Source organism: Leptonychotes weddellii, chromosome 7, assembly GCF_054177405.1.
Source record: "Leptonychotes weddellii isolate Sample4059 chromosome 7, ASM5417740v2, whole genome shotgun sequence".
Lineage (NCBI taxonomy): Eukaryota > Metazoa > Chordata > Mammalia > Carnivora > Phocidae > Leptonychotes > Leptonychotes weddellii.
This window is the reverse complement of record NC_138375.1, coordinates 27,657,988-27,683,572: the sequence shown is the minus strand read 5'-3', so window position 1 is coordinate 27,683,572 and position 25,585 is coordinate 27,657,988. Positions and strand designations below refer to the sequence as shown.

The following is a 25,585-nucleotide window of genomic DNA, read 5'->3' as shown; positions in this document are numbered from 1 at the left end:
ATCATCCATACCCTCTGCCCCTTCTGGGGTGGGTCTTCCAAGCATTAAGTTGCTTTGGCTTGGGCTATATGCTTTAAGTGAAGTCAGTCCTGCCACCTTGGCCAAAAATGATGGAACCAGGATCTAGGCCTGAGCCTAAGACAACCATATGCAGACCAACCACCTCTGAGAAGCCTCATGGGAAAATCTACCAAAAGGAGGGCTTCATATCCAAGGGCAAGGCAGATTTCAACCTTAATCCCTCCTCCCTTACCTCTTCTCTGTAGATACTATAGGAGTAAACATTGGATTTCTGAGCTTCCTTTGCATCTAGGGATGACTGTGAGGTAGTCTGAGTCAGTAAGATGCAAGTAGAAGTCTTCTGGAACTTTCCTTTCTACTATGTTGTCTTTGGCAGTGAGGGTGGTTGTGATGGCTGGAAGTCTAGTGCATTCCTAACTGAAATGAATTAGACCCTCTTCTTGGGAAATGTACCCACCAACTGTGTGCATGCTGGGAGGCGGGGGCATAGAGCTCCCCTGTGATCCTGAAGGTTATTGGGAGAGACTTCTGGTTCTGCAGAAACTTAGCCTACTCAACATCAGCCTCGGCAGTACAGGGATTCAGAGTGTCTACAAGGACACTGAATGGTTTCCCTTGCTCCTTCCTTTCCCCCAAATAATCTGCCTGAATGTTTTCCTCCAACCTAAATAGATCTAACTAATCCAGGGTGTGTTTCTATAGTGGTAGGAGTGGGGTGTTGGGAGAGAGCTGCTCTAAGTACCAGCCATAGGCAGATGTGTTTGCTCATTTCTGTTTCATGCTTCATGAAACTCTCATCTGACTGTAGCTCAGGATGATACCCCAGGCACCAAGTGACTTCTAGGGCCCTCATCTCAAAGTTTCTCTGACTCCTTTATCTTTATGCACACACACACACAGGACATGCCAACTATGCATAACCCCTGTGGGGTGTTGCCTTTTGAAGAACATAAACCTGTCAACCAAGCACAAGCCACTGTATCGCTCTCCCTCAGAGCTTCCCTTTCTAAAGATAATGGGGCCGTGGAAAGTTAAGCAAATGGCCAGAAACCAAGGTGTTAGGCACCTACTTCTTTGCTACCTGCTGATGGAGGAAATACACAGGCAAAGCATAATGCAAGAGGTTGCTGTAAACACAAGAGGCAAAGTATAATGCAAGAGGTTGCAGGAAAATCCAAGGCCATATTTTCATCACGCTGTGCTAGAAATTTCAGACTTGGAATCTTTGTGACTTCAAAGAATAATGAATAGTAATTCACTGACAACTTCCTGTGGCGATACCTCAGGACTCAAGGTGGAGTGGGCACTATTTAGGCAATGAAAACATTTCTAAGCAGCCAACATGGTGGCTGGCATTATGAATTCAGTGTTATGTATATAGCAGGCACTCAATATGGATTTGTTAGGTAAGAGAATGACTGAATGACTGAATGTTCTCTTTGAGAGCCAAATCTTACAGTGTGCTCTGCACATGGTAAACACAAAATAAAAGTTTTCTGGAAGACCCCAGTTTTCACCTGGTCAATGCCAAATCGCCAAGTGTCTAGCCAGTCATTTTCACTGGGAGTTTAGTAGCAAAGAAAACTATTGTCCATAGTGTCAGGAGAATATGGCTTAAAAAGTGAGATATCTCTCTTTCCCTCTCTCCCTCTCTCCTTCTCTCTCTTCCTGTGGGATAATTTGGCAGTCTATATCAAGCATTTGAGTTATTCAATTTTGTAATTGTATTAGAAATTTATCTTAAGAAAGTAGTCAGATGTATTATACATTTTCATTGTTTTTTAAAATTATTTTAAATTTGATGGCATGTGATATGTTCACGGGACAACGTTATGTTTGGAAAAATGGAGGTCACTGGCCCTCTTCACATGAACAGTAGAGGTAGAAGAAGGTTGGAGTTGGCTGAACAGTGCACAGAGGTAAAAAAAAAAAAAAAAAAAGTGGTAACAGTGAATGTAGACAACACAATAACTCTAGCTTGAAAGAAAGCTGAGAAACAAGATGGGAGGGGGAGGGGTTGTGGGGTCAATGGAGTCTTTTCTGTGAGGATGGCATCCATGTTTGGGTGCTGATGAGAATGATTTAGAAAAGCTGGGAGGGAAAGATGGATCTTATAGGGGAAACTGGGGGTAGCAAACACAAAACTGATGTATATGGTGTGATCTCCAATGGGCCAGTACAAAACAGGGCTGAGTTCATACCCTGCACTTGGGACCCAGGAGACAGAGTAGAGAGCGAGATGAGAAAGAGGATAGGCAGCTTGCTGAGGGCTCGCGGTCTAGTGGGGAAGGAGACACGCCCGCACCCATGGCGTGGGATGACTGATGACGTGTGTGGGAGCACCACTGTTGCCATGGACTTCCTGTGGTCTTTTTAAAGCGGCTTCACATTTGGGCATCATCTGTGGCCCAGGTCTCTTTTAGGTATTGTGATCACCAGATGGTTTAAACCAGAGATGATTATACCTTCCCATCCCTCCTCCCCAAGTTGAGACACTATGCTAAGAAAAATCATTACCATCACAAAATTCTGTATTTGATTAAGTGGTTTTTCAACAATGAGAGTGAAACAGGGACTGGATCATAAAGTGGAGTGAGTTTATCACTAACAGACCCTCAAGGATTTACTGAAAAGTATACTTCAGGAAGAAGAAGGAAAGAATAAGATGTAAAAAGTAATGGGCAGAGAAACTCATAAACATTTGGATAAATCTAAATAAGCATTACTATATAAAGAAAAAGTCTAACCTGTGGCTACTAAGCAAGGTGGGACAAAAATACTGAGATAACATGTAAGACAAGAAAGAACTGACTTAGAATGAGGCTGCTAAGGTCCTTTTATTGTTTGTGATGAGGGTAATAGATATCGATTAACTTTAGACTATAAAAGGTTTTTCTTTTAAGATTTTCTTTATTTATTTGAGAGAGAGCAAGAGAGCTCATGCGTGCACATGTGGTGGGGAGAGGAGCAAAGGGAGAAGGAAAGAGACTCTTAAGTAGAATTCCCTGCTGAGCGGAGAGCTCAACTCAGGACTTGATCTCATGACCCTGAGCTCAAGACCTGAGCCGAAACCAAGAATCCAAAGCTTAACCGACTGAGCCACTCAGGCGTCCCTATAAAAGTTTGAAAGTTAATTTATGGATGGTAAATAAAAGAATGTATAATTCATCCTTATAGAGGGGGAAGGGAGGCTAAGAAAATATAGTCAATCCTAAAAAAAAACAACAGAAAAGCAGCGACAAAGATTCCCCCCCGACACCAAATAAAGAAAAAAGCAGAGTAAATAACACAAAATAAAAGGGTAGAAATAATAGAACATGTTAACAACTACAATAACTGTAAAACAAAACAAAACAAAAACCTTGCCATTTAAAGGATGGTGCTTGTCAGACTGGATTTTTACAAGTTGAGCTGTATATTGTTCCTAGAAAGTACCTACAACACAAGATACAGAGAGATCAAAAGTAAAAAAATGTAAAAGATGTTTCAAGCAATAGCTAAAAGGAAGCTAGTGTATCTGTATTATCATTGGACAACATAAACTTTAAGGGAAAAGAGAAGCAGCATCATTAATGTTAAAAATGGTTGCTAACTAATGATTAAAGGAACCACCAGGAATATAAGATGATTCTAAGCTTGTATGTACCTAATATTACAACCTCACATATATATCAAGAAAAAGATTGAGAGAAGTACAGGGAGATGTAGCGGGAAATTTTAATGTATCTCTCTCAGTAACTAATAGATCAAGCTGACAACATACAAATTTGAACAACGATATTAAAAAGCTTGATCAAGTAGACATATATAGAACCCTAGACACCAAAATAAGAGAATGCACATTCTTTTCAAAAGTACACGGGAAAAGTGCATGAAAAGAAAATTGTGACTACAAAAGTAAAAAAAGAAAGAAAGAAAGAAAATTCCACAAATTAAACTAATTTAAAACAGCCTTCCAAGTATAAGAGACCAGAGAGTAAGTGTAACAAAAGTGCACTAAAAGACTTTGGAAAGATCCAAATAAATGAATGAGATATAACATGGCCATAAATTTGATAAGTCTATATCATGAAGATGCCAATTCCTCCAGAATTAATTTATACATTCAATATAGAATTCAACATAATTCTGATTTTTAAAATCCTAATAGAGTTTTTCATGGAATCAAAAAATTTATTCTAAAATTTATGTTGAAGAGCAAAGGGTCAAGAAAAGACAGGGCAATTTTGAAGAAGAATGAGGTTGAGTAGAATTACCTACCAGATATCATGATTCTATACACCTGCAGAAATTAAGACAGTGTGGTATTGATGAATCAAAAACATAAAAATAAAACTTGTATGAGCTAGAAGAAAAAATGGAGACTACAGGTTGGAAGAGCTAATATTGCTGCTAAAATGAAGAGACCTACACCTAGATACAAACCTCTAAGATTCCTACAGCAGAAAGAAAAGCCATAGAATTCAGGATGGTGATTTCTGGGTAGACAAGAAGTTGGGGAAGTAAAGAAATAACTTGATGTTGAAATACACAGTCCAGGAGTGACTTGTTGAGACTGTATTAGTTTAGACAAGTTAGGAAGCAAAGGACGTTCTACCACCTTCAGAGAGTGTCTGAACTAAAAAGAATTAAGATACTTTCGAAATATCCTTTTGAACAGTTTAAAGGAAAAACCTTGGTATTCGATAACGGAATGCATTAGATGTTAGCCTCTAAAATATACATGAGGAATTTGCTGAATAATTCTGAAAGCATATTAATCATCAATGCTCCTAATTTTCTAAGGGTTTTCCTTCTGGCAAGTTTGATTATCCCCACAGAAATACCATTAGTCAGCTACAATCCAATTTTTAATGAGGATCAGTAAGAATCTAGCCATGCAAAAAATATTTCTTCACCCATTAAACCACTATTAAGGTCAGTATTCATTACACTGCTCAATATTCTTTATATAATGATTCACTTGGTAATTTCTTTCTATAGCTGTATCCAGAAAAAAAAATTATTTTCCCTGAAAAACGGGTTTGCATCCTTTGGTCAGATAGAGAGTTCTGTAAGACCTTGATTTTGTTTCTTGTCTATGCTAATAAGTTTAGAGTTTGGTGACCCCCAGGACTTAAGTGACTGTCTCACCTCACATAATTATATTTGTATTTCTTATTTGGTTTCTGATCATCTTATCACATTTATTTTTAATGATGGTGTGTGAATGTGTGTGTGTGTGTGTATGGGTGTGTATAAAGACTTCCTCAAATGATTTTTGTGCATTGGTGAAATAGAAGTGCTCAAAACAACATTCAAATGTCTTGAGTGAACTCACATTCCAAAAGCTGGTATGGCTCTAGGAGACAGTAGCCCTTAAAGATGAGATACAGGGAAGACTGCTGGTGATACTTAAGCTAGGGAGGGTCCCATGGTGTGCTGTCATGATGAAAACAACATCTACGTTCTGAATAGCATCATAGGAGGAGAGCCAGTCTTAAATCAGGGAAGGGAGTCTGGCTTAAGTCCTTACTCTGACCGGCAGTCATGTCCCATAGAGAGTCTGTGACAGGAGCAAGCCAAACCCTCTCTGGGTCATGGATTAAGGTGTGCCCAAGAAACTTTTTTTTCGAAATAAATGGAAACAAGAGTAATTTGTTCTCACTTTCAAATAGATATTGGCATATTGATTAAACCCACACAGAGAGTAAGGGGAAGCCGGGGTTCAACTGAGGGTTTGCAAGCATTGAAGCATCACGAACTGTTCTCCATCAGAGAGAAAATGATGAAATGCTCATGCTGAGAACTCATTGTCAGAATAACAAATGGAATCATCACAATGCTTTCTAGGGAAGAATTTCCTTTTTCCATGTCTGAACCCTACACCTTGAGAAATGATCATCTGGTAGGAATTTGCTGAGCAAGAAAAGATGAGGGTGCGGAAGGACACACTGACTTCTGGTGACAGTGGGTACAGTCAGCCCACCATCTGCTGGGGTGGAGGGCTCCTGTGATGAAGCCAGGACAGCAAGGCAAGAAAGGCTGGCTGGGCCAGATCATGAAAGATTGTGAGTGTCAGGTTAAGGAGCGTGGCATTTCTCCTGTGAACAGGAAGATCAAGAGAGCAACATGCGAATGGGGGTGGTTTTACATTAGTCTAGTGTGGGGGTCCAGGGCGGGGGTGAGGTTCTACATTCTGTCTTCGTGCCCCTGTATCTCTTGGCTTCACGCACATCCTTGAAGATCTCCCTCAACACCCAACCCAGAAAACCTTTTACCTGGATTCTCTTGTTCCTCATCCCCTGTCCCTTTGGAGAAATCCCACTCAGCCATCCCTAATGTTACCTCACTGGGAAACTTTGGCCAATCCACCTCCCAGCTTCCTGATCCACAAAACCCATCCCTGTCCCCTCTTGGAGCTGCAGAGTGCATTCTGCATACTGCACATCACTATGCAGGTAGTAGTGGTATGATGGTCTGTTCACTGGACTGGATCATCAACCCCAGGAAGGCAAGAACTTGTTCAATCCTCTTTGAAAAACGTTTGGCCATAATAACTACTTGTGAATTAATGGCTGATCCTTCTGGTGACTCTATACAGAATATACCCTTGCTTTATGACTTTAAGTGGTCATCTGTATTTACATGAAACTGTGCTCAATTTTCTTACGCATTTTATTCAGTATTATTCAAACTACAGATTCCAAACACATTAGTGAACAGTAAAAATCACTCAGTGGGGCATGGCCACATTTTTTTTTTTTTAATGGAACCAAATGGTATCAAAATAGAAAGCTCTGCATTCAGCACACTGAGTATTGCTCTGGGAGACATCTGCGCGTGCACGCGCACACACACACACACACACACACGTATTTATAGATGCACTCGTATGCATTGGGCTGCAGTGCAAATTCCAACTTCTTAACTGGGGGTTGCAGCCCAAGAAAGTTGAAAAATACTCCACTCTAGTTGATTTTTTGAGCGCTGGTTAATTTTCCAGTCTGGTTGCCATTTTATTGTGAGCAAAGGTTAGATTTTCTAATTTTATTTTTATCTCAGAGTCAGGTTTCTCCACGCCAACACAATGGACATTTTGGGATGGATCGCTGTTTGCTGTGCAGGCTGGTGCCATGCGTTGAAGGATACTTGGCAGCATCCTTGCCTTCTACTCACTAGATGCTGGTAGCACCTTACCCACTTGTGACAGCCAAAAATGCCTCCAGGCACAGCCAGCTGCCCCCTAGGGGAAAAATTACCCCCAGCTGAGAACTACTCCTCTCCGGTGCCCCCAAACCATTCAGGCATTCAGGCAGCCTTTAAGAAATGAATAAGATGAGGGGCGCCTGGGTGGCTCAGTCGGCTCAGCGTCTGCCTTCGGCTCAGGTCATGAGCCCAGGGTCCTGGGATCGAGCCCCATGTCGGGCTCTTTGCTCAGCAGGGAGCTTGCTTCTCCCTCTCCTTCCGCCGCTCCCCCTGCTTGTGCTCTCTTGCTCTCTTTCTCTGACAAATAAATAAATAAATAAATCTTTGAAAAAAAAGAAAGAAATGCACATGACGGATCTGAAGCAAAGATCCTGCGGGCGCCTACTGAAATGGAAGGTCTGGGGACACCGATCTCCAAAGTTTCTTAACCTCCATCAGCTTTACAACCAGGTCCCGATAGGCCACTTTCTGACCACATGAAACATCATCGGTCTAACCACAGGATTTTCACTCATGTGGCTGGAGCAGCGTGCCACAGGACACAGCAAGTGTCCAGGGTCAGGAGGCGTTCTTGGAAGCAGTAAGATCGGAGAAAGACTCCCAGTACTTCTGGCTGAAAGAAGCAGACCCTTGAGCAAAAGAGGCATCTCAGGAAATTCATGTGGAAGCTTCCCACCGGAACCACGGAAGCAACAGTCTCCTTGCTCTGAAAGGAAGCTACAAGTACGCAGGAGACCAGGGAAATTAAGTGTAGGTGGCAAGGAGTGACCCTGCTCTTACATGGAAGGGCCCGGCCACACGTGTAAGTGGGGTCTTTGCAGCAGAGAGGTGGGTAGGAGATGAAAAGAGCACTGGCCAGAAGTCCCATGAATCTGACACGCATAGCCACTAACTGGGACCTAGAATTAGTCACTTAATCTGGTGAGGTTTTAGCTCCTTATCAGAAAATTGTGGAAGTTTGGCTAGGTCCTGAAACTACCCGCTCGTTCCAAAATTCCATGATTTGGTTTGGCTCTCTACTTCTCCTTTTCATGCATATTCTCCTTAAAGTAATATAGAATTGCCTCTCTGTTGGTCTCCCCTCCTCCCTGTCAATTTCCACACCATAGCCACAATGATCCTGTTTAAAAGGTAGGTCAGATCCTATTATTCTGCTGCTGTAGGTCAGATCCTATTATTCTGCTGCTGTAGGTCAGATCCTATTATTCTGCTGCTGTAGGTCAGATCCTATTATTCTGCTGCTCAAAACCCAAAGCCTTCACCAGGACCTACAGTGTTTGACCCCTGGCCTCTGGCGATCTTTCTGATCTCACTTCCTCTCCTTCTTCTCACTTACCATGTCGCTGCCACAGGAACGTCCTTACTGGTCCGGGAGTACCCCGAGCCTGCTCTCACCCCAAGATCTGCAAACTTGCTGCTCCCTCCACACGGAGGGACTCGGCTCAAACCCCTCTTTCGATAGCCCATCCCAAACAGCACTTCCCACCATCCTCTATGCCCTCTTACTCTTTCTCTTTTCTTCTTAAGACTCATCATTACGGACATATTCTTTATGTATTATAATGTAATAAAGACTTAGTTTATTATCTACTTACTCTCTGAGACTGACTCTCCCACATATAGACTCCATATAGGGAAGGGATCGTCTATCCTGTGGACTGCTAGCCTCCCAGCACCCAGAATTTGCCTGGTATATTATAGGTATATATCCACTTTTAAACATGAATTGGCAAAAGAACGCTTAAACAAGTGAAAGAATCACTGTAGATTCAGAAACTAAGTTCTTTACTTTCTCAAGCATCCTCAAGACATTTTCCAGCTTAACGTAATTACCAGTGGCGATGTATGAAGCAAAAAAACAAAAAAAAAAACAAAAAAGGCCTGACTTCAAGTTGTTCATAGCCCTTTTTACCTCTCGTGCTTGTAATTTTCATCATTCCAATTCTTTCTGAATTTGACGGCTCTTTATTTCATCTTATTTTAGAAATTCATTCTATCAGTTCTTGGTACCATGAGGACTCAGCATCAGTTATAAACAGGATGTTATAAAGCCCTCAGATCTCTGCAGAGATTTTAGTTTGTGTTTGCAAACTTTTCTTTTGATTGCAGAAACGCAAATTTAAACTTAGCTGTCCTCTCCCATGTTGGTTGGTTGGGACTAGTTAACTATGGAAGAAGTCAATCATGTGAGGCAAGGGAAGGGAACATCTCTGTTCTGGGTCTCGACCACCTCAGGTGACTGCAAACTGATCCCAAAGGCTCTTCCAGCTCTGAAAGTCTGTGGATGACTTGGGAACTACCGCCATCTGCTGGGAGAGTCGGCCTACTTTCTCCTGAGGAGCAATTGTTTGTCATTCCCCAGTGTCTGATCCTTTGGACGTCTGGCCTTTGGAATTCCTTTATGACCAGATGACCAGGACTACTGATGGAAGCAACATTCCATTGGTCCAGAAGAGACATACATTTACTTTTTAAAATATAGTAGATAATGGGGTTCGAGTAAGATGGTAGCGCTAATCTACGTTCCCTGACAGATCTCTAGCTCACCACACAGGTGGGAATGAGAAGCTGGAAACAAAAATTCCAGTATGAGACCTGAGCTTTAAGGCAGATGATTTTTTTTTTCTTTTGAAAAATGGTTTTGTCTTAAAAGTATGTATGAACAATGTGCTTTACTCTGTACATTACCTATCAAGCTACTCACTAATAGTTAGAAAAACAGGTGAGAGTCTTACAGTTCACAGGCTATCCATATTACCAACTGGCTGCACACGTGAGTCTATCCATCGATAAATATAAGGAAAGGGTAACAGTCCTGACCCACTCTGCTGTACAGAGATGTCAGAAGGGGAAATATAAACACGGACAAGCTGAAAGCTAAGTAAGGGCATTATTGGGAGGCCAAGCTTTATATATAATAGTGAAACAATCTAAGTGTCCATCAACAAAGAACTGAATAACGTCATAGAGCTTTCCAATGGAATACACTATGGTTATTAAAATTAATGATATAGATCTATATTTGTTGATATTTAAAGATGTGCATAGCATTTTGTTACACAGAAAAATTATACGGACTATGATATCAGCATTGGATTAAAAAAATCCTGCAAGATTATATACTGCTATGTGAAGAGCTGCTATGCCCGGATGCTGAGAGTAGATATAATTTTCATTTGGAATTTTTTTACATTTTTAATGTTGTTTGAATGTTTTTTCTAATAATAAGTATGGGTTACTTTTTCTATTTAAAGACAACAAAAAAAGCTATTTTGGCTTTGACATGATTGAAATGGTTTCCCTGGTTGGTCTCACTGCTCACACTCTGGCCCCTTCACATACCAGTACAAATGCTTTCACTGAAACGTAAGGTCTTTCCATTCCTCTGGTCAAGCCCCCAATTCTCCCAGTCTTCCCACCTTCCTTCCGGTGAAAGCAACGTCCAATGGCCTCCAATGGCCACCAAGGTCCTAATCAACCATAACCATGACTTCCCTTTCCCTGTTACCTCATGTCCTTACAGGCCTCTCCCCCAAACACCCCTAATCCGGCCACACAGGCCTCCTCGTTCTTCCCTGAACATCCCAGGATGCTCTTGCATCAGCGCTTCTGAATTTGCCTAGAACACTCTTCTCCCAGGTGGATCGATGGATAGATTAGAGAGATGATACATAGATAGATCAATCGATAGATCAATCAATTGATCTACTGACCCGGGTACACATATCCAGAAAATTCATCCCATCTTTCTTACTCAAATATCACCTTCTCAGGAGGCTTTCTCTGACTGCCCATCCCCTTGTCTGTTTTGCATTTCACCATAGCCCTTATCCTATCTGACATACTCTCTACATTTTTAAATTGTTCTGTTCATTGTCTGTCTGCCATCACTAAAATGTTAACTCTGTAAGGTCAGGGATTCTTTTTGCCTGTTTTGTTCACTGCTGAATCCCCAGCATCTGAAACAGTGCCTGGCCACTGTGGGCACTAAGTATTTGTTTGAAAGAGCAAATCGGTACATCGTAAAATAACTTGGGGGATCTGACTCTTTAGGAAAAAGAAATCCCACGAACTTTAGGAATCAAGTTGAAAACAAGGTTATCACCAAACTGCACTTTTATCCAGGCTCTGCAGCTATGACCTTGAGAAGACTGTTGAGTCATTCTGGGCCTCAGTTTCCTCATCTGCAAGACAAGGAATCAGTCCTTGCCCACTCTGAGTTTATAAACTTTGAGTCAACAAAAGTTTGGCTGTGAGACCCGACTATCTCCTTTGTTGGAGGCAAATGCTAAAAAGGCAAAGATGAATGAGATAAGGTTCCTGCTCTCAGTAAGAGTGAAGGGCGAAAACATAACCCATATTCTTGGAATCCATGTAGAAGGCACCAATCTCTTATTATACGAGATGATACTACTACTACTTCTTTCGGTGGATTCCATTCTTCTGTCCCCCAGCTTCTTCCTCTCCTCCTCCCCACTCTGCCCTGGGCCCTGGGAAGCTGACCTGTGGGGCGGCCAGCTGGGATCTGACCATCTGGGATGTCAGCAGGAGAGTGCGAGGAGGGAGGCGAGGAGTCAGCGTCTCCGTTCTCCAGCTTCCATTCTAGCAGGTTGCCACGGGACACACGTCTGAAGGTCACAGCTCTTGCCCGATGGCTCTCCCTGTGTCCAGGTGCTGGCAATTGCTTTCTTTTGCTTTCCTTCCATCGACCCAAATTTTGCAAAAGATTCCTTCACTGAACTCACTTCAAATGAACCAAATGTATGTGTCTCTGTTTCCTGCTGGAGCCTGCTGACACCCGAGATCATTAGAAAAGTCATCTTTTCTCCTGTGGTCCCTTCTTACTTGCACATTTGTTTCACATTTGGTTGCACAATCAGACGAGATCCATCAGACCCAGCTGGTGTGTACTGTGTCCCTCCTCCGTGTCTGTCCCTACGTCCAGCAGATTTCACAGGCCTCCTCTCTGTGCTACACCACCGCGGTCCTCCTCTCTCACTGAAGAGCCTCAGTGATTCAAGGATTTAGAAGCTAAGAGACGATCCCAGTGGAGAATTGTGCGCAAGCAAGAAGTGCTCCAAAGGAAATAACAGAAAGACTAACCATGAAATAAGGAATATAAAAGAAAGAACAAAACGCGTCATAAGGAAATAGAAGGAAACAAAAGGAAAAATGGTGAAGAACATTTGCGTATTACTTCAATATATGAATGTTTCAAAATCCATTGAGATGGAGCACAATACATACTATCCGGTTGCTCACACTGTGGCCGAAATAGCAGCTGACTGGTTCAACAGATGCTTCAGTTGGAACTAGAGCATCACGATTGACTCTTCTTTGGAAAAGTATATTTTCTTATCATTTGTTTTAGTCTTTCTTCCTTAGCGAGCCAGAGGGGGTAAAATATCCAGGTAGTGATTATAAGCAAATGTATGGTACTGTAAGAGGTACAGAGGCCTCGGAAGAACAATTAATAGGTATCAGGTATTTAAACAGCAAAGTGAATCATTCTCTTTAGAACCAACAAAGTTGTGCAAATGAGCGCTCCTCAGATTTACATGCGTCGAGGCATTAACAAATCAATGGCACGATTACCATGGAGGGCACCTGAATGTAAAATCACTTTCCAAGTTATGTTTATGCACAAACTGCACACTTAAAATGCAGATTTATTTAGGCTATGAGGGAAACAAATGATCTGTTCTTCCCCCTGCTCCCGTTTTCCCTCTTACATTCTAAAGACTTACAAATCCATGAATTTCGCCAATTTATAGGCCGAACCCAAGCTCGGGGAATAACGCCCGGCAGAACAATCTTCCTCAGCTTTCTCGCTCTCCCTGGACAGCAGTGTAAACCTGTCCAAATGCACCTAGGTTGCAGGCCCTCTGGGGCTCTTATTTGTTTCAGAATTTTTATGTGAAAATTAAAATTAAATTTCATGTGGAAGTTCAATTTCCATCAAGGAGTCAACTTCATTAGTACGCACTAATTGATTCTTTCCAAGTTTGACAAAATACTACCGAGTAGGTTCCCCAAATTTCCTGGACAGTCTCCTAATATTCGGGGGGGAACCCCAGTAATACATAGCACAGAGGTCAGCAAACTATGGCCCTCAGGCCAATCTGGTCCAGCTGCCGGTTTTTATACTAATGAAAGAAATTTCTAGGCCCAAGATGGAGCTGTTTCTGCCAGGGGTGCCACATCAGCAAAGAGAAACCTAGGTATCGGGTCACCTGGGTGGCTCAGTCAGTTAAGCACATCTGCCTTTGGCTCAGGCCATGATCCGAGGGTTCTGGGATGGAGCCCCTCATCAGGGCCCTTGCTCAGTGGGGAGCCTGCTTTTCCCTCTGCCTGATGCTCCCCCTGCTTGTGCTCTCTCTCTCTCTCTCTGTCTGACAAATAAATAAATAAAAATCTTTAAAAAAAAAGAGAAAGAAAAGAAAACTAGGTATCTTTCAAGTCCCTGTAAATGCCCCTCTTGGCTAGAAACGCAGTATATCCAGCCAGCCAATCCCAAATGCCCAAGCCAACTCTGAGCTCTATACTTATCTCCTTCTTCCTGATTCATTTTCTATTTTTCTCTTCCTGCTGTTCATTCTTTATCCTGCAGAAGCTTCTGCCTCCCACCCCATTTTGCAGCTCTCTGGAGCCTTGAGAATGAAGATTGCTCAATTCATGAAGTGTTAAATAAAGTTTGTGTGTATCACCTAAATTATCTTCTTTAATCCTTTTAATAGTACACAAGTGGTTTTTCCTTTCTTAAATGGTTGAAAAAAAAGTTTAAAAAATATTTTGTGAACAGGAAAATTACATGAAATTCAATTTCCCATGCCCATTGATGAAGTTTTATTGGAACATAATCACACACATTTTTTATTGTCTATGGCTGCTTTCACGCTACAACAGAAGTGAACTCAGAAATCCCAAAATATTTACTACCCTGCCCTTTACAGAAAAATCTGCTGACCCCTGTCTAAGTAAATGGCTAACTCTGGGGAGGTTAAAAATTAGAGGTACAGTATTAAACTATGAGGTCTTTTTTTTCTCTCTCTCTCTCTTTTTTGCCTGAATTCAGGATGTGCTTGGGTGGTGAGAGAGATGAAATTTTGTTAGCAAAGTTCATTGTGCCTTGCAGTTTTAATTATCTGATGTCTTTTAAATCTGCAATCTTTTCAAACCAACCAACCAACCAAATCCATCTTAATAATTCTATTTGACTTAACTCTTGTAATCTCTTCTATGCTTCCACTTCTGTTGGGACAGTTTTTCCCTGAACCTTTGTTTCTGAATTCTGACATTCTAATGCCCTCAAGTCCCAGGAGCAGAGCTCAGGGCATACAGTCATAAAGGAAAAGTGACAGACCACTTGGCGATCACCTGGTCAGTTACACCATCTACACCATCCTTCGGTAATTATGCATGGAGGAAACACATATCAACATCTCCTTCATCTTGAAAAGTGGGTAGATGTCATAATCTCTGTTTCACATGTGTTTCCTCAAAATGATCTTTAGAAGTAGAAAATATTACCTACCTCAGATATTATCATACCCATTTTAGAGATGAGGACACTGAGGCCCACAGAATTTCAGTGACTTTCCTGAGTTCTTACAGCAAGGCAGTAAGAGAACAGTTCTCCTGGCACTCAGACCCAGACATGCCTAACAGATTCTGCTCCATGTAAAGGTACAGTCTTTGGGGGCAGTGAGGAACTTTCAAGGGTTGGTGAGGATTTTTCATAGGCACTGACCAAAAGAAGCAGTAGGTTGTATATAGAAATCACGGGGATTTGGGGAGAAGCTGCTTCTAGTCCTTTCCTGTCTGCCTCTTACCCATCCCTGGTGCCCGCCACTACCTTCGGTCCCCACTCAATTACCCTCTGCTCACTGTTGCAGCTAATTCAAGGCATTGCTACCAAATAGGAACCCTTACTAGTGATTGGGGATAAAGAAAATCTATTTTGTGGCTAGGTATGTGACAACATGTACCGAAGAACCCTAGCACGCTAAGCATGTCTCTGGGGAGACAGGCAATTAAAGACAAGGGTCCAAATCTCAGAGCAAAACTGGGAAAAACCAGATCCACTCACAGACATTCACATGATGAGGGTATAAAGAGATACACAACCAATACCAGCTGCAATGTCCCAGTAAGCAGGAAGGTAGAGACCAGAAAAAGGGGGGCAGGGGGAACAGGGAACATCATGAAATCAGGTCTACTGTAGAAATTTGATTGATTTGGGCTAGGGTGGGTTTTCTCAGTTCAGTAGAAGAGAGTGTTTCTCCAGCTACTGTAGTAAATGGACCTGGGGGAGGGGGGAGCATGTGGTGAAAACCAAACCCACACCGGACATCTGACACCTCCCTAGCAATCTCTGAAGGTCGAAGACCGTAATTAGACTAGAAGCAAAGGAAAAATGCCCTCGAATTTAGCATAGAAATGTTAAAGCTTATTCTAATGATCAAGAGAGAACACAGGAGTAAACACGGGCTTGGTCAGAAAATGTCTCTCCCTTCCTCACCCCCTTATTAGCAACTTGTGCTCTTTTGATCACTGGACTCTCTCTCGAAGGCCTCTTTTCCATCCTTATTGTCTTGAACCTAAACCCCCAGGTTTTGCTCTCTTCCTTCCCTCCTCCTCCCTCCCTCCCTCTTTTACTCTACTTTTTCTTTTTTGTGACATATTGCAATTCTGGAGTTGGACTTTTCCTGTGAACCTTGCCAGTGGGGAAAACCGGTGGGTTTCTAGAATCCCTTTCTCCTTCCATCTTCTCTTTGAATTCTCCAGACAGTGGCAGTAGAAAGTCTCCAGCCTCCAAAGTAGTCATGGGCTCTTGTCTGAAGTCATGTTTAGTCATTCACATACTCAATAATTATTTATGGAGCACCGACTTGGTACAGGGTGTTGGGGACACAACCTCGAGCAAGTCATTCCAACTCTACTACGAAGCTTATCCGGGAGGAGGGATCCAGATACTACAATGGTCTCAGGCAGTGACGGTGCTCGGAGGAAATTACAGCAGGAACGGGGCTGGGATAAAGGAGGGTGAAGTTCAGTGAAGGCTGCCTGAGGAAGGGACATCTGAGCTGGGGGGGTGCAAGCAGCGGTCATGGAATCTGGGAAGGAGAGTTCCAGGCAGAAGAAACAGTGGGCGCAAAAGCCCCGAGGCAGGAAAGAACAAAATGGCTTTTGTGCGGAACAAAACAGCACCTTCTGCTGGGACGGCCCTGCCAATACTAAGTGCACTGCAGTGAAGAACTTACTGGTTCTTTCTCTGCCTAAATAACGACAAGAGAACATGAGAAATTAAGTGGCTGAGGGTGGTCGGACCAAAGGTCATGTAACCCTACAGTTGGCTAAACATGTGAGTTCTTTTTCATCCCATTTCATTTGTCTTTGGGAAAATGAAAGAAAAAATTTGGCTTTTTACTTCTACCACTTCTATTAATTCCAGTTTGTGCCCTCTTACACTCTTTCCATCCTTGTAAACCAAGCGAAGTTTGGATCCCAGCCAATAAGTGGCCACCAGATGGGGCGAACACGTGTCCTACAAAGCCACGCATGTGTGCCTGTGTCCTTGGGGCTCCACAGAGCCCCCTGCTCTGACCGGCTAATTTCTGAGATCGACTGCAGGGAAAAAAGCATGCCACAGAGCAATAAGGCAAATTATAATGCTGTTGGTATTTCTTTCTCGAAGGAAAAAAAAAAAAAAATGAGCAGGATGGGGTAAGGAGTGGCAGACCGTGACCTTTGTCTTTGTATTGTCTCAGGGGAACAGAATAGGCCCTATATGTGTGGAAAGTCACCAACGAGAGAACAGACGTAAATACAGGGTAGCATCGTTACTCAAGGTCACCAAAATGATTCTATTTTTGTTAGAGGACCTGGACCCTGAAACATCTTCATATTTTCTTCCCTCTCTACTTGTAACTTGGTGGAGCTGAGGTAAGGTGTGGAAGTTGGGCACACTGGGCGCCCCACCAGAGAAGAATTAGGTTATTTTATTATGGAAAAATGGGTTTGGGAAACTAATAACTAAACTAATAGCAAAATAAGAAGTGTGAATGCCCTTCCTCACTCCAGGTGAGCACCAAGGAAGGAGAACACTGGGCCCCCGGCTTTCATTAACCACACACACTAGCGCCTGAGATCCACCAAGGGCCCCATTGAGCAGTGAAGCTGCTAACAGGGTCTGGCATTAACAGGTCAGGGGAAGCTGAGATGTTCTCTCTCCTTAGGAAAGGAGGTGGGTGGAGGTCTAAAATAAGCCCATGGTGGTGACTAGGTGGGGTCTCAAGGCTTCCCATTGGGCACTCTCCACCTTGGTGGTCAATGTGAACGTTCTGTTCCGAAGTTCACCGTTCAGGAAGCAAAAGAAGGTACTACCCCTGTGGGACGGACCTGGAGGTGAGGAGGAGGAGCAGTGAGGACTGGGGAACGCCCAGCAGGCACAAATGCTGGTCTCACAAATCCCTTCAGGGTGGCCTGCAAAATATTTAACAACTGGCTTGGGGTCTAACCAATCAGAAGGGCTGCTGGCTGTCAATGCTGATGATTGCCAGTTGAATTTCAGGCCTGCATGGGTGTTTTATTCCCATTTTTGTATGTACCATATACCTCACATAGGTTTTTTTTTTTGTGCTGGCTAATTTCCTTAGTCCCTAGATTCCACCAGAACTATTTCCTGTACTTTATTTCATTGCTGACCCTGCTGTGCTCATGCTACTTTGCATTAGAAGCATAAGAACCTCCTTTCATTTGAATCTGGCTCAAGAAGTGGCTTTGCAGTCAGCTAAGCTTGAGTTCAAATCCTGCCTTTACAATGACTATTCTTGGCAAAATATGTAACCTTTCGAAGACTGAATTTTTAAAAATCCCTAAAAAGGGATACTATTCCTCCAGCCAGGGTTTCTGTGGGAATTAACATGGAAGGGTGCCTGGGTGGCTCAGTCGGTTAAGCACCAACTCTTTGTTTGGGCTCAGGGGATGATCTCCGGGTTGTGAGATCGAGCCCCATGTCGGGCTCTGAGCTCAGTGCAGAGTCTGCTTGGGTTTCTCTCTCCCTCTCTCTCTGCCCATCCCCTCTGCGTGCTCTCTCTCAAATAAATAAATAAATTTAAAAAACAAAAAGAATTAACATGGAATTTCCTAGGTAATGTGCTCAGCGCAGTGCCTGACTCAAATGAGGTTTTTGCAATTGTAGCTCTGATATTGAGAATTTATTATAATTCAGATAAGTGCTAATTGGTAATTAGGTTATTTCATATATGGAAAAATGGGTTTGGGAAACTAATAACTAAACTAATAGCAAAATAAGAAGTGTGAATGTGGCAGAATACAGGGTTTTCTAAAATATCTGAAGCAATCATGAGGAAAAAACTCCCAACTGAAATCCCAATTACAGCACATTCTCATGCATTCATGAAACCAGCCCTCTAATCAATTCTATTTCTGTTTTCCTGATTTGAGTATCTGTATATATGTAAAACACAGTTAAATTTTACTTATTTCAGAATATTTCATGGTTGAGAGTTCCCACTGAATCAGCCACCTCCTTTACCCAAAATTACTTTGCAATGATGCAGTCTTAGTTCACACAGGAGACCAATCGTAACCTAACGTTACATATCTATGAGGCAATTTCACGTGCCTTATCCCATTTCATTCACAAAGCTGCCACCCACCAGTGGGAAATCATCATCAGAAACTGCAAGCACAGACCAGTATTTCCATTTAAAAAAAAAAAAGTTTAAGAGACGTCCCAACCTCTGCCCCCTCCTGGGACTGCAATCTCCACACCCACACCCAGGGTGGGCGCAAGGGTTCTACTTCCTTGTCTGTGTGGAGAAGGAGCTATAGGAAGGCATGGAGGAAAAGAGCATGGGGCAGCTCACAAGACATGAGCAGAGGAGTTGGACGCTGGGGAAGTGGGTGGGCAGGGGCACGTCCGCCACACAGAGCACCTACTTAGCCCAGGACGCAAAAAGACAACCTCATGTGTCAAAACACAGGCAGATCCCGGGGCCTGTCCCAGCCACTGTTGCCCCCATTTGGGTCCTACACCCCAAAGCTTAACCAAAGATTATAGCACGGATCTCATCCAGCAAGAGTGGAAGGAGACCCTGCCTGGATTTGAAATCGAATCGTTAACATTTCTTCTGGAAAGAAGGAGCTTCATCCCTTGTCATATGACTGGGGAGTTTTAGCTTCTAAATCCTAAAGAAGAAGGAGAATGAAACAATTGCTGGGTGATGATCGTTACTGTGTATGTATGAGTGAGTGTGTGTGTGTGTGTGTGTATAGGTCTGTGCATGTGTGTGCATGTGTGTGCCTGTGTGTGCATGTGTGTGTATAGCTCTGTGCACGTGTGTGTGTATTTGTGTGTGCGTGTGTGTGCATGTGTGTGTGTGTGTAGGGGATGTACACACATGCACACACACGTGTGGCCTCACCATAGCCCCATAACCCCCAACAATTCAATTTGAAGGAAGAAGCCCTGAAATTCAAGGTTAGGGTGAGGGTTGTTTTCAGAAAAGCCAAAATTCCCAGGATTTGGGGAATGTGGTGAATCCGCACCCTGGAAAGAGCCATGGCCTTGTGGCCTTGGCTGTCAGCCGCACGGATGCTGCGTGAGGAGCTTCCTTGGACTGACTAACCAATATAAATAGGGCTCTGTGCTGGCCAATAGAAAGCAACTGGAAGTGTTAGGTAGGCTTCTTTTCTTTTTTTTTTTTTAATTTAAAATCAATTTAATTAACAAATAGTGTATTACTATTTTCAAAGGTAGAATTTAGTGATTCATCAGTTGCATATAATGCCTAGTGCTCATTACATCACGTGCCCTCCTTAATGCCCATCACCCATTTACCCCAACCCCCATGCCCCTCCCCTCCAGCAACCCTCAATTAAGAGTCTCTTATGGTTTGCCTCCCTCTCTGATTTCATGTCATGAAACAGCAGATGTTGGCGAGGATGCAGGGAAGGGAACCCTCTTACATAGTGGGTAGGACTGTAAACTGGTGTAGTCACTGTGGAAAACAGTACGGAGATGCCTCAAAAAGTTAAAAATAGGGCTACCCTATGACCCAGCAATTGCACTACTGGGTATTTACCCCAAAGATACAAATGTAGGGATCCGAAGGGGTACGTGCACCCCAATGTTTATAGCAGCAATGTCCACAATAGCCAAACTGTGGAAAGAGCCGAGATGTCCATCAACAGATGAATGGATAAAGAAGATGTGGTATGTATATACAATGGAATATTATGCAGCCATCAAAAGGAATGAAATCTTGCCATTTGCAATGACGTGAATGGAGCTAGAGAGTATTATGCTAAGTGAAATACATCAGTCAGAGAGAGACAAATACCATATGATTCCACTCATATGTGGAATTTAAGAAACAAAACAGGTGAACATAGGGGAAGGGAAAGAAAAACAAGATAAGGCAGGCTTCTTTTCTGAGAGGTCCTCTCTAGGTAAAGAGGACCCAGGGTAGAAGCAGGGACTTTAGACACAGGAACCCGGAGGAATTTGTTGTTAAAACTGAAAAGATTACAGAGTTTTCAAACAAAAAAGTGCCAACATTCCAGTTCTGAGATCTCCTCTCTATAGTGTTCTAAGTTTATGTCAATGTGCCCCCCATTTCCAAAAGACAAAGATTTCTAAGCCAGGGTTGGCAAGGTGGTCTAAGTAATCTAAGTGTGGTTCTTGCCTGAATCCTGTGGGAACCTCTTAAACCCCAGACCATAATCAGAATCTGACTTTTCACAAAATCCCTGGGTGATGTGATAGCCAGTGGCCCAAGTTTCCCCAAGCCCCCCAGGGAGGCACTGTGACAAACAGGAACTTTGCCATCGATGACCCCCAGCTACACGTCAGCACACCAATGACTTTGATTCTCCCTGACCATCATTCCGCGGGACTGATTTTCCTTGAGTGTCCTTGATTATGGAGATGAACGCTTAACCCCGAAGAGTCTGGGAGCATTATTTGTTTCTCCTAGCATTCTCAGATGAACCCATTTTCTCAAAAGATGCAAAGGCCAGGAGGTGAGGGGAGGCTGCACATCATCTTGGTATGTGGTTTGTTCTGTAATTGTGAAAGAACACTGACCTCGGACTCCCCAAGGACGATGCAGAAATAAACCTTCTGCTGACCTCCTGTACATAGAAACAGCCTGTGTCCCTGTGGAGAGCCTCGAACTTCCAAAGTGCTGGGAAAAGCACAGCAGGAAAAGCTGAGGATAACCTCAGTGCAGGCTGTCCCTCTGCAGGGCACTAAGAAACCCCAGTCAGGCGGGTCCCCGCCAGGCAACCCCAGCAAAGCAGCTACGTCTGTCCTTCTGAAGGGCCGAGGTACTCACAGAAGGTCCTGATGGTGTCGCTGGGCGGGCTGTGGGGGCTGTGGCCATGGCGATTCACGGCCCTCACCGCAAACTGGTAGTTGGTATCTGGATCCAGGCCCTTGATAACCATGGAGTCCATCTGGATCTGCTCTTGGATTAAGGTCCAACTCATGTCCAAATCTGGTCTTTATTGATTAAAAAAACAAAACAAGAAGCAGTAATTCAGGAGGAGCAAGAGGGAAGGGAAGCTTGCTGGCTATGTAAACTGACCTCGTTCGGACTCCAGCAGCAATGCTTATAAAAATGAGTTAACTCTTCCTTCTAAAAGTCATCTTGATTTTAAATCATAGGTCATCGTTATTAGGTCACTGCCAATAAAAGCAAGTAGATCATTTTTAGGGTCAGTTTTAAGCACTGTTTCAAGATCATCCACTTTGCCTCGGCATGGGCTTGACTATAGTGAAAAGATCCCCACACAGGAGTTCATTTTCAAGGACTTTGCCTTCCAGATGTTTCACAAACAAGCCTTCCCCTAACTGTCCCCATTCCCAGAGGTCAGGAGGGCACAGATTCCATCTATTCACAATCTGTTCACAAAGTAAACAAATAATAAGTTGTACAGGGTGACTAATTGCATGAACTGCCATGGGAAAACCCAAGAAGACTCTGTTAATGGTCATTCTCGCTCTTAACAAAATTGTACAACGGTGCCAACTCGCTGAATTTTCATACGTTCTTCTAAGAACCCTATAGAGAATGCAGACCCTCACTTAGAACTCCCAGCTGGGAGGCAATAAGTGGAGGGTAAGGGTTACAAACTCTGGGGTTGGACAGAGCCGCTCAAATCCTGCCTCTCCTACTTACTAGCGGCTACTGAACTTCTTTAAGTCACAAAAGTACCTATCTAAGAGGACTGTCGTGAAGATTAAATGAATCTGTATCCTCAGCATAGTGCCTGGCACCATATTGTAAAGACTCAGCGTATTTTGGCCATTATTTAAGGGACTTGCCCACATCACAGAGCTGGTAGATGACCCCGGGGCCCCTGCTTACTACCCTATACCCGCGTGCTGCAATGCGGTAGCAATAGCCCCTGGGGCGAGTCAGCCCTTGATACACGGCTCATCTGAACCGAGATGTGCCACGAGGGTAAAGCATACGCTGGATTTCAAAGGGAAGAAAACGAATGTAAAATACCTTACGCATCGCATGTTGAGATGATAACATTTTGGATTCAGAGGGTTAAAATATGTTATTAAAATTAATTTCACATTTTTCTTATTGCCTCTTTTTTTTTTAAGACTTTATTTATTTTAGAGAGAGAGAACACAGAGGAAGAGGGAGAGGGAGAAGCAGGCTCCCCACTGAGCAGGGAGCCCGATGCGGGGCTCGATCCCAGGACCCTGAGATCCTGACCTGAGCCAAAGGCAGACACTTAACGACTGAGCCACCCAGGCGCCCCTCTTATTGCCTCTTTAATGCCACTATTAGAAAACGTCAAATTTCACATAGGGCTCGTATTATATATCTATTGGACAGTGCTGTTCTATAGGGCAGAGTCCCAGCAGGGAGAAGAGCGCCCCAGGTAATAAGAACTGCAGAATGAAACTTGGGGGGCGTCTGGGTGGCTCAGTCGGTTAAGCTTCTGCTTTTGGCTCAGGTCATGATCCCAGAGTCCTGGGATCGAGTCCCGCATCAGGGCCCCTGATCAGTGGGAAGCCTCCTTCTCCCTCTCCCTCTGCCCGCCGGTCCCCCTGCTTGTGCACTCTCTCTCTCTCACTCACTCGGTCAAATAAATAAATAAAATCTTTCAAAAAGAAAAAAAAGGAACTTGGAAATGGTGGTGCACAGCTGCAGGATGGTCTGAAGGGCCTAATCGAGTGGATGTTTTGTGTTCATAGCTAATAATAGTTACCATTTATCAAGTGCTTGGAAAGAACCAATCTTGTTCACAGTATCTATGCAGGAGATATTAATGTTAAACACCTCTCTCCCTTATTTTTACAGAGGAAATTGACGCATTAAACGAATAAGTAACTTGCCCAAGTTCACACAGCTGGTAAATGGTGAGGCCAACTTGGGTGGATGAGGAAAGGTTGGATTAAGAAAATCCTTGACACTGGATGAAAACTTGGGGTGATCGTGGTTGGGGAGGCTATTCTCTATCCTTTAGCTTGCTTCCCGACCACTTCTCAGTTGTTCGATTGCTAAACGTCTCTGCTCACAGGTATTTAGAGGAAGGTAGAAAGCAAAAAACAGTGTTTAATCCTTTATGAACAACTCATCAGGCAAGGAAATAGAGGCTTATTTTGCTGAAAGGAGATGCCTGGATGATCCATGGATTTCTTGGATATGAGCTTGCTTCATTTCTCACTGGCAGGAATTCAAAGCCAAATGGAGTCCTTAAGCCCCGTCAAAGAGGCTTTCTCAAGCTCACCATGCAGACAAGGAGTCTGTGGGGCCCATATTCCATAAGAATTCATCTGGTTGGAGATGCAGCGATCACGGGGCATGCTCACTGGAGGAAGTAGGGCTCATTTCTCTGTCTTGATATCCTTTCCCTAAAGATGGACTTCTCGTGTAAACTAACTTTGTCATCAAAGAGAAAACCTCAGTGAGTGGACGGAAACACATTTACAAACTCAAATTAGAACAAAATCATGTCACAGAAGAAAGCCACCAGGGACACCTAAAAGTTGACAGAAAAGATGTGATCTTTAGATAAAACGCTCCTGTTCTTTGCTAAGCTTTCCTGTGGCATTTATAGAGGAAATGACATGTACCTGCTCTCAGAATGTGCCATTGTTTACCCAGGACTATCTGCAAATATCTGCAACAATCTTCATGTAGAAAGGACAGCCCCCTCCTCCACACACAAAAAAAGGAGACTATATTGTATTTGCTCATCTAATGCAGGAAAGAAAGCTATATTTTCAGCGACTAAGAAAGTGAAATCATTAATATTTAATTCATGATAACAAGTGAGAGAGCAAAACTCATGCGGATTGAACACCAGTCCAAAACCTTTGACATTTTGCCTCTGATTTTGTCATGGGTTTCGCATTTAAATGCTTTTAGAGTCTCTTGAGGTACAAAAGTGCAAAGGTGAGGTTGAGCGAGAGATAACTAGGCAAAAGGATTGTCTTAGATCACTCTCAAACAATAGCTTTATCTTTCTCCACTGAAGAAAATCATTCTGTTTTTATTACACAGTCAGTCAAATCCTCCTAGTAACACCGGCCTGCCAATTTCCCCATGATCAAAAAGGCATGGGGTGTGGGGAGAAGTAAACCAGGAACGTGCTGCCATCCCAGGTAAAAATAGGCAGCCACCAGCCTGGGGGGCACTTTAAACACTTTTCCACATAATGGGATTGGGTTGGGTTGGGCATCCTGCATCCCAGGAGATCAAATGCCTTCGGAAGGTGTTTCGGCTGCAGGGGGAGGGTCTGATGGGGCAGGTACAATGCAGTCAGCAGTGGCTACTCAAAACCCCATTAGCTGACTCAAGTAATCGAGACTCACTGGTTCATTTCGACGGGAAGAAGCAGCACCACCAGCAATGTTAGCATCCAGCCTGGTTATCAGATATCTTACAGATCAACTGGTCCAGATGTCTGAGGGCTCTCAGAAATTACATGCAATATTTTATGTGTGAGCATCATTTCAGTTTCCTAAGTGTCCTTACCTTTTTATCAGGTTCTCGAAGATAATCATGACCCCAAAAGCTTTAAGAGTCACTAATCTGGTCCAGTCTCTCATTCTACCCACGTGAACAGTGAAAAAAAGTAATTTATCCAAAGTCATAGAACCACTGGGTGGTATATTTTTCTGTTTTACTCCCTTTTTTGAGGCATTTTGACTACCTCGCCTATTGCCAGCTTCAGTCTTATGTGGATATTCTTTTTCTTGGTACCATCAAACCCAGTAGGTGGCTGCCTTGGACAACTCAGTTGGGATGTCATTGATTATCAACAGGGTGTCCATCACAGAAGCTATATTCTAGGACTCGAAGGAACTATAAACACA

At 43.2% G+C, this 25,585-nt stretch overlaps 1 protein-coding gene across 1 annotated transcript in view; it reads right to left on the bottom strand.

The window, feature by feature from the left end:
- Positions 1-25,585, bottom strand: part of EGFLAM (EGF like, fibronectin type III and laminin G domains) — a 158,996-nt gene that overhangs the window by 52,169 nt on the left and 81,242 nt on the right. Inside the window, exon 7 of the mRNA XM_081825792.1 lies at positions 21,576-21,742. Coding sequence (XP_081681918.1) covers positions 21,576-21,742 — 167 coding nt within the window. The remainder of the gene's footprint in view (positions 1-21,575; positions 21,743-25,585) is intronic.